Raw genomic sequence first — 8,287 nt, forward strand, 5'->3', positions numbered from 1 at the left:
AACCCTCACCTGAGAATCTGGCCAGGCACAGTTTTAAGGAGACTGACATATATCCCAATTGCTTTCTGTGGGTCAATGACAAGATCCATAATTACCATGTGTATTTTGATCTTCACTGATACTCACCAACTACAGGAAATTGCACACTGTGCTGTACCTGCTGCAAGTTTATCCCTTTGCTATCCTGTCATTAACTGTTCTCCCTTTGGGACTTGCAGCATCTCCTACTCCAGCCACTGAAATGGAAGAAAATGCCAACACCAGCTTGGAAGAAGACTTTGAAGGACAGGCAACACATACAGGCAAGGAAACTAACTGGGATTTTTTCCCAAAAATAAGTTAAACTGTCAGTGTTCACTGGGGAAGCCCAGAATTCCAGTGGCCAAACCTCTTGCACAAAAACCCGGGTTCCAAAGGCAATGAGAAGGTGTTTTGGGGCAAGTGACAGCCCCCACGGAGGGCAGGTAACACCAAATTACAACAGTTGTAATTTACAAAATTGTGCTGCTCCTCCTCAAACCTGAAGCAAAGAGCAAACACAGGGGACACTTGACAAAGCCACCAAGAGCCACGGCCCAGCATGGCTCCTGTTGGTTTATTGCCTCACTCCTGTGGTTTATTGCTTCACTCTGCTCTCGAGGGGAGGAGAGAAGACAACAAAAGAGCAACAAAACCCACATTAGAACTAGGTGATAACGTTTCACTAGAAAGGCAAAATTATTTTTTCCTTCTTACAGAAGGAACACTCACGCTAAAAATGCCCCTTGTGGCAAACACAGCCCAGCATTTAGAAGGTTTAAAAAGAGACCTCACTCAAAGCCATCATTCTTTTTAATCCAGTGCTCAATCACCAGGATTTTTATAAGTACTGACATTGTGTTCAGCTCTACAGCTCCTCCACCCTGCTGCCAGGTAACAGGATGCCAATCATTGCCTCCCTCTGCTCCAAGGGCTTCTTTCCTTGGAGCTATAATGAATGCAGCTCTTGTAATAACTCCAGGATTATTTCCCAACCAGCCTTGCTGCTGGTGGCCAAGATTATGATATATGCACAGAGCTAGTGGAAGGTGTCCCTGCCCATGGCAGGGGGTGGAATGAGATGAGCTTTAAGGTCCCTTCTCACCCAAACTATTCTATAGATATGTGTATATATATATATATACACATATATATACACACACCACATCTCATTTTCATCACATCTTCCTTGTGAAAATTAGAGCTGCTTTACCCAGCCTTTTCTAAATTTTCCATAGGAAACATCACCTCTGGAAACACTGAAATATTCTTTGGTTTTACTTTATAATCTAAGATGCAGATTAAATGTTTTCATTTTGATAAACAGCACTGGAATTTTGCCATTTTTTTCCCCAATTCCAAAACTTAAGCAGTTTAATCAAGCAGGTCCAAAAATCAAGATCTGCATTACAATCAGAGTTATCATTTGCCTTATGGGTTACTCTTCCAGTGCAACAGGTATTGTTTGAGGTTTTAAAAAAAATCTCAAATGTCCTGCATTCTTAGTTTTACTCCAAGTCCTTATGCATGTTTAATATTTAAATTTTATTAAATATTTAAATTAATATTTAAATAACCTGTTTATCAAGAAACCAAATATTTGTCTACAAAACAGCACCTTTGGCCAGCATGGCAGTTTTATTATGTTTCAACATCCTCATCCATGTTAACTGCTCATGTAGTTCACCAAAATCCTTCCAAAGTATCCTGATGGAAACCAGATCTCTGAAATGATTCAGGTGAGAAAAACCCTCATTCTTTCTTTTTTCTTTCTTCTTTCATTGATCCAAAAGCTCTGGTTCTTACACTTCTGGAGAGTGCTTTGGAAGGAGTAGGGACAGATAAAGTGAGGCACAGAGGGACAAACCGGCACAGAACACAAACTTCTCAGGAAACCTCTTGTTGCAGCCACTTTCTCACCCAACTTCATCTCTCTTAGGGCCCAAAGGTGTGATCAATGACTGGAGGAAGTTCAAATTAGAGAGTGAAGATGGAGACTCCTTACCCCTGAGTAAGAAAGAAATGCTTAGACAAATGTCTTCACCACACAGATCTTTCAGCAGAGATGACAAAGACACCCGAGATAGATTCTGCCGTAAGGTAAGATAAGCACAAGGAATTAACTTTGGCTCTGTATAAAACATGCCTGCTACAAGGTAGAAAATCTTGAATTTTCCATTCAAATTCCATGTGACTTAGCAAAGTTCTCACAATGCAGACAGAACACATGTGCAAAACAATGGAGCTGGGGAAGGGTCTGGAGCACCAGAAGGGGCTGAGGGAGCTGGGAAAGGGGCTCAGCCTGTAGAAAAGGAGGCTCAGGGGGGACCTTGTGTCTCTGCACAGCTCCTGACAGGAGGAGACAGCCAGGGGGGTCAGGCTGTGCTCCCAGGAACAGGGACAGCAGGAGAGGAAATGGTCACAAGTTGTTCCAGAGGAGGCTTAGATTGGATATCAGAAAAACTTCTTCCCCATAAGGGTGGTCAAACATTGGAAGGGGCTGCACAGGCATTCATGGCATCACCATTCCCGAAAGAATCCAAAAAAATAGGAACATGGTGCTCAGAGACGGGTTAGAGGTGGATTTGGCAGTGCTGGGTTAATGGATGGACTTAATCTTAGAGGGCTTTTCCAGTCTTAATTAGTGGCTCTGTGATTCTCTTTACCCAGTCCTCTCTCAAGCAAAGGGTAATTTCAGTAAAACAAGCAGTATATTTCACATCTACCACAGCACAGCTTGACCTTTGTTCCTCCCTTCTCTGCCACAATGCTCTATCCTTGGTTAGTGCAATGGAAAATTTTTAGCAGGTTTAAAAACCTGTAAGTCAGGATAGAGCTCTGATCCTGAACATCACTACTCATGATCATTTACTGATTCTGAAACAGAGGGGAAACAAACACCCAATTGTAGCCATGACATTTTCTGAAAAATCCTTTCCTTAGGATTTTTTCTCCTGAGAATCTGAGAAGCCTCAGGAACAAAATGTAAACCTGCTGCTGTGAAATGCAACAGATGCATCTGAGATTGGTCTCATGTGGTTGTTTCTAATTAATGGCCAACCACAGTCAGCTGGCTTGGACTCTCTGTCTGAGACACAAGCCTTTGTTATCATTCTTTCTTTTTCTATTCTTAGCTAACCTTCTGATGAAATCCTTTCTTCTATTCTTTTAGTATAGTTTTAATATAATATATACCATAAAATAATAAATCAAGCCTTCTGAAACATGGAGTCAGATCCTTGTCTCTTCCCTAATCCTTGGACCCCTGTGAACACTGTCACACCCAATAACACAGGAATTAAGCCTGCTTTACTACTGGCAAAATTTCCACCAACTCTTGGTGGAAATTTTAATCAATTTTGATTTTAATAAAAAATTTATTCCATAAATTTTTGCCAGATGTGGCCACTGCCTTCAGTCCCATCATGCTGTAAGGCAAGCGTTGAGACAGGATCTTCACCTGTCTCTCAACAAGACCTCCGGGAGCTGTAGGGGGATACAGTATGGGTAAATTAAGGTGGTATAGAATATAATCTTATCCCCTAAAGAGTTGCAGCTGAACCAATTACTAAAGATTAGGAGCAGGCCTGATGTTAACAGGCCACACCTGTAGCCAATAAGAAGAGTGTTATGAAAGGGTGGATTGGTTAGCTGAGGGAAGAACTGGAGTTGGTTACTGCAAGGACAAGGAAGAGTCAGTGTCTAGAGGAGATGCCTATGAGAAACGTCAAGGCATTATGAAACTAGCAATATGGAACCCATGCAATGTAATGATAATAGAACACGTAATATAATGACAACACGGCGCTGCTGCAGGGAGTGATGGCTCTTCCAGCTGAGCTTTTGGTGCTCTCCAGACAGCAGGGGGGGTGTCTGTCCATCCCCATCCCAGCCCCAAGGGACCCCCAGTCCCTCACGTCCCTCTCTGGCTCTCCCCAGATGAGCATGCAGGAGTACGAGCTGATCCACGCGGCGCAGGAGGACGAGAGCTGCCTGCAGCAATACCGCAAGCGCTGCATGCAGGACATGCACCAGCGCCTCAGCTTCGGGCCCAAGTTCGGCTTTGTGTGCGAGCTGCAGAACGGGGAACAGTTCCTGGAGGCCGTGGAGAAGGAGCACAAAACCACCACGGTCATCGTGCACATTTACGAGGACGGCGTCAAGGGCTGTGAGGCCCTCAACAGCAGCCTGGCCTGCCTGGCGGCCGAGTACCCCACCGTCAAGTTCTGCAAGATCAAGGCCTCCAGCACGGGCGCCGGGGATCGCTTCTCCAGCGAGGTGCTCCCCTCTCTGCTGGTCTACAAGGCTGGGGAGCTCCTGAGCAATTTCATTAGTGTTTCTGAACAGTTCAGTGAGGAGTTTTTTGCTGTGGATGTGGAGGCTTTCCTAAATGAGTATGGGCTGCTACCTGAGAGGGAGCTTCCGGCGCTGGGAAACGGCACGGATGAGCCAGATGTTGAATAAAATTAGAGCCAGAGTCCTCACTGCCTCCCCTTTCTCTTCAGTCAGCTGTAAATCAATGTCAGTAATGCCCATCCCACTTAGAAAAGGCTGTCTTTGCTGATTTACTTGTAACAAATAAAGATATAAAAACTGTTTAACTGTTAGCATGTGAATTCTACTTACAACACATACAGCTGGCAGTCCTGCACATATTTCTATGCCAGCCACAAGTAATAGGAAGAACAGCAGTGATATTTAGGAAATATAGGAAAAACAAACTAAAAATTGAGGGCCCATGCCTGTCTCCGCAAAGCACAAGTCGTTCATCTCAGTGGGGACAGGAGTGGTCCATCCCTCTGTGCACACAAAAAGCCATCTCCATGCTCTGGAGTTACAGCAGTCCTGGCTCCCGATTCACTTCTACCAACTTTGGCAGGAACAAGCAATTTTAAGGTCAGACAAATGGGCCACAGTCCTTGCACTCCTAAATGGCTCAAGTATCTAGGTCATTATTTCATTCCACATTTAATACTCAACACTGATGCAAAGGGAGAAGTTAGCTTGGTGCTCCTGTAAGTTTTTCACCCAAACGGCTGACACAGACACAGCATCAGCTGATCTCAATTCATCAGTGCTCCCTATGCTGAGCAGCAGCATCTAAAATGCCTGTTATTTTCTGGAAAAGTATGTTATGCTTATGTAATAACTCTGAATAAAGCTTATCAGCTCTCAAAACCTGCCATTGGAAGTGTGGAATATATTGGTAGTACATAACCTTACTCTTAGAAACATGTGAAATAATAGTAAGTACTCACTAGATATTTACTATAATCAAAGTTATAAGTTTTGTTAAAGGGAAGCTGCTGAGAACTACAATTTAATAATCTAATTGAGTGGAAGATATGGGATAAATTTACTATAGACATTCTCTGGTACAAAACAACAAAAACATTAGAAACACTTCAGAGACTTCTGCAGACTGGCAAAGCTAAAGGCTGGATTTGACTGGGGATGGAAGTACTTTTATCTTACTAAAGATCTTAACAGCACAGATTAGTTTATAATATTTGAGATTGTCAAAATCTTAAAGACTATTTCTCTTTTGTTTGTTTATTTTTCCTTTTGTTCTATTAAAATGCTACTGAATTGTTTTTCCATGGATGACTATTTTAACAGTTTCTGGATAGAAACTTCACATCATGCACACTAAGCAGTGCAAATGAAGTTCATTATCATCTCACTTACAATCTTCTCTAACCTGTAAAACAATTCATGACTTGATTACACCAAGAATCCCAACAGCATGTTCCTAAAATGTCATTATTTCCATGCTGTAAATTGCTGAATGAGAGATTGTCCCAAGTCTTTCTGATGGAATTCCAGGGGAAATAAAGCTTTTCCCTTGGAGCAGTCCTCTCTCCTCTTACTGAAGCATGAAGTTGACCCCTCAGGTAAAGCCACTTTCATCATTTGTCTCTTCAGAATATTTGCAGATCTACCACTTTCAGATGCACCCAACAGCATGAAAATCCAATGACCTTACAGGAGTTTAGGTAGAAAATACTGAATTATCTTTGTCCATCACAAAAGTAACCAGTTACCTGAACAGCAGAACAATATTTCTCTTGCATTTAATGACATATTTTGAAGAAGAGACATGAAAAATGTCTATCCTCTGCACACCAAAAAAATCTCCATGTAAGCTGTGGAAACTTAACTTCCGTGAGAACTTTCCCTCTTTATCCAGCTTGTTTTAAAAGCTATGAGGGTGTACATCAGCAGCCTCATCACATAAGCTTCATTTTTCTGAGAACAAGGCTGAAAGCACAAAACCCCAACAAAAACAACACAGAAGCTCCACCTACAGCTACTGTATAAGTTGACACTCCAATTTAAGAGACAGATTTAACGTGCTTAAGCAGGATTTGCTTCTACCTGTAATTTTAAAAACGAAAACCAAAGAGCAAACACAAATGTGGCATCGAGCCTCAACAGAAGCTCATGACTAATGAAGTTGCAAATAATACTCTAATCACAGCAGTTGTCAGTTTCTGCAGGAAAAAAACCCAACCTTAAAAGCAAAAAGCAAGATTTGACTTAAACATTTATTACTGTATAAAGGTTTTTGAGTAGCAAACAGTAAATGCTTCAACAAGCACATGTGAACAGCCTGCCTGCTACCCTGGGCTGTGGTTACTCTTCATTTTGACTCAAAGTTACAGTGACCCCAAGTCCCAAAATATTCTGATGGAGCAGAAGGGAGAAGAAATTATCAGTGGTGTCACTGCTGCTCAGGCTGAGAGCAAAGCCTCTGGTCAATGCCAGCGTCCTGCTGTCAGCTGGGACAGTTACTTTCCTCCCAGCAGCCTGGACAGGGCTGTGTTGTGGATTCAGTACAGGATCATTTTGATAACACACTGATGCTTCAGTTGCTGCTGAGCAGAGCCAAGGACTCTGCAGTGTCCCAGCTGCAGCAGGAGCTGGGATGGAGCATGGCCAGCAGAGCTGATCCCCCTGGGATATCCCACACCAGGGCATGCCAGGCCCAGGGTAGGAACTGGGCAGTGGCCAGGAGGAGCTGAAGGCTGCTGAGGGAGGGGCTGGGCATCACTGGGTGGGTGGGGAGGGATCACTCACTGCACTGGGATCACTCATCTGTCTGGACTGTACTCCCCTCTCTCCTTTTGTTATCTCCATTTTCATTATTATTATTATTACTACTATTATTATATTGTACTTTATTTCAATTATTAAACTGTTCTTATTGCAACCCAAGAGTTTTATCTTTGTTCCAACCTTCCTGCCCCTTGCCCCAGGGAAGTGAAAAAGCCCTGTGTGGTCCTCAGTTGCCAGCTGGGGTCAAACCATCACAACCTGTCACAACTTACCACACCAAATGCTGCCTTCAGATGTGAGGAATTATAAACCTCCAAGACCAAGTGACCAAGACCACTGAGGCTTTTAAAACCACATTTTAAAACCCCATGGCACAGAAAATAATGATTCTGTAAAATTATTTTGTACTATAAATTTTAGAACTATACTTAGAAGAGCCTGATTTTCAGATATGGAAGTCCAAATGATTCCTCTGAACTCTTACATACTAAAATAAATTATGCATCTGCAATCATGGACATGAGTTAACAAAGCTCAGTATCAGTCATAGAGGATTTTTCTCAGACTGAAAGCTTTGGGGTATTATACATGTAGGAAAAGGATAAACCTACAATGAAACCTGAGCTAGAGTTATACAGTAGTCAGGAAACAGATTTTTAAAAGGTTGTTTTCCTTTCCTCTTACACACACATTTAAATTTATCTTAAACCCTCATTATCTTACACTATCAACAGTACAAAATGGTACAAGAAAGGATGGGACAATAAAATCCTCTCTTGGTTAGTCCTGTAATTCTTAGACAAGTGAGAACCTGCTTTCTTCTACATCCACAATTTCCTCATGGCAGGATGACTGGAAGGCTCAATCTGTAGGTACAAGTCAAATTACTCATTTCTTCTTTGACAGGGTTGATTAATTTATTATTGCACAGATGGTACTTCAACTGTCTCTTATATTATACCTGGAATCTCCACCAGAGCAACTTCTTTCTTTGCCTTCCTCCAAGCCCAAACTGGAAAATGAGATCTCTGCTACTGAGCTTAGTCCTAAACTGAAGGATTAATTTCACCATGACCACAAAGAAAAGGATCATTTACTAAGCACTGAATAAGCTTAGCAAATGTTAAGAGAGGAAGAAAAAAGAGGAAGAGTTCTTTTCAAGGGGAACCCTGGAATAATACATCCCAACAAGCTCTATTTTTGACACCAC

General features: G+C 42.3%; 1 protein-coding gene across 1 annotated transcript; it reads left to right on the plus strand.

Moving 5' to 3' along the window:
• Positions 1 to 241: 241 nt before the first annotated feature.
• PDC (phosducin) lies at positions 242 to 4,482 on the plus strand. The gene is made up of 3 exons (XM_063165154.1): positions 242 to 302; positions 1,958 to 2,118; positions 3,958 to 4,482. Exons 1-3 carry the CDS (start codon positions 242 to 244, stop codon positions 4,480 to 4,482), a joined length of 747 nt encoding a protein of 248 aa, XP_063021224.1.
• Positions 4,483 to 8,287: the final 3,805 nt, after the last annotated feature.

This window comes from Melospiza melodia, chromosome 11 (assembly GCF_035770615.1).
Source record: "Melospiza melodia melodia isolate bMelMel2 chromosome 11, bMelMel2.pri, whole genome shotgun sequence".
NCBI classification, from domain to species: Eukaryota; Metazoa; Chordata; class Aves; order Passeriformes; family Passerellidae; genus Melospiza; species Melospiza melodia.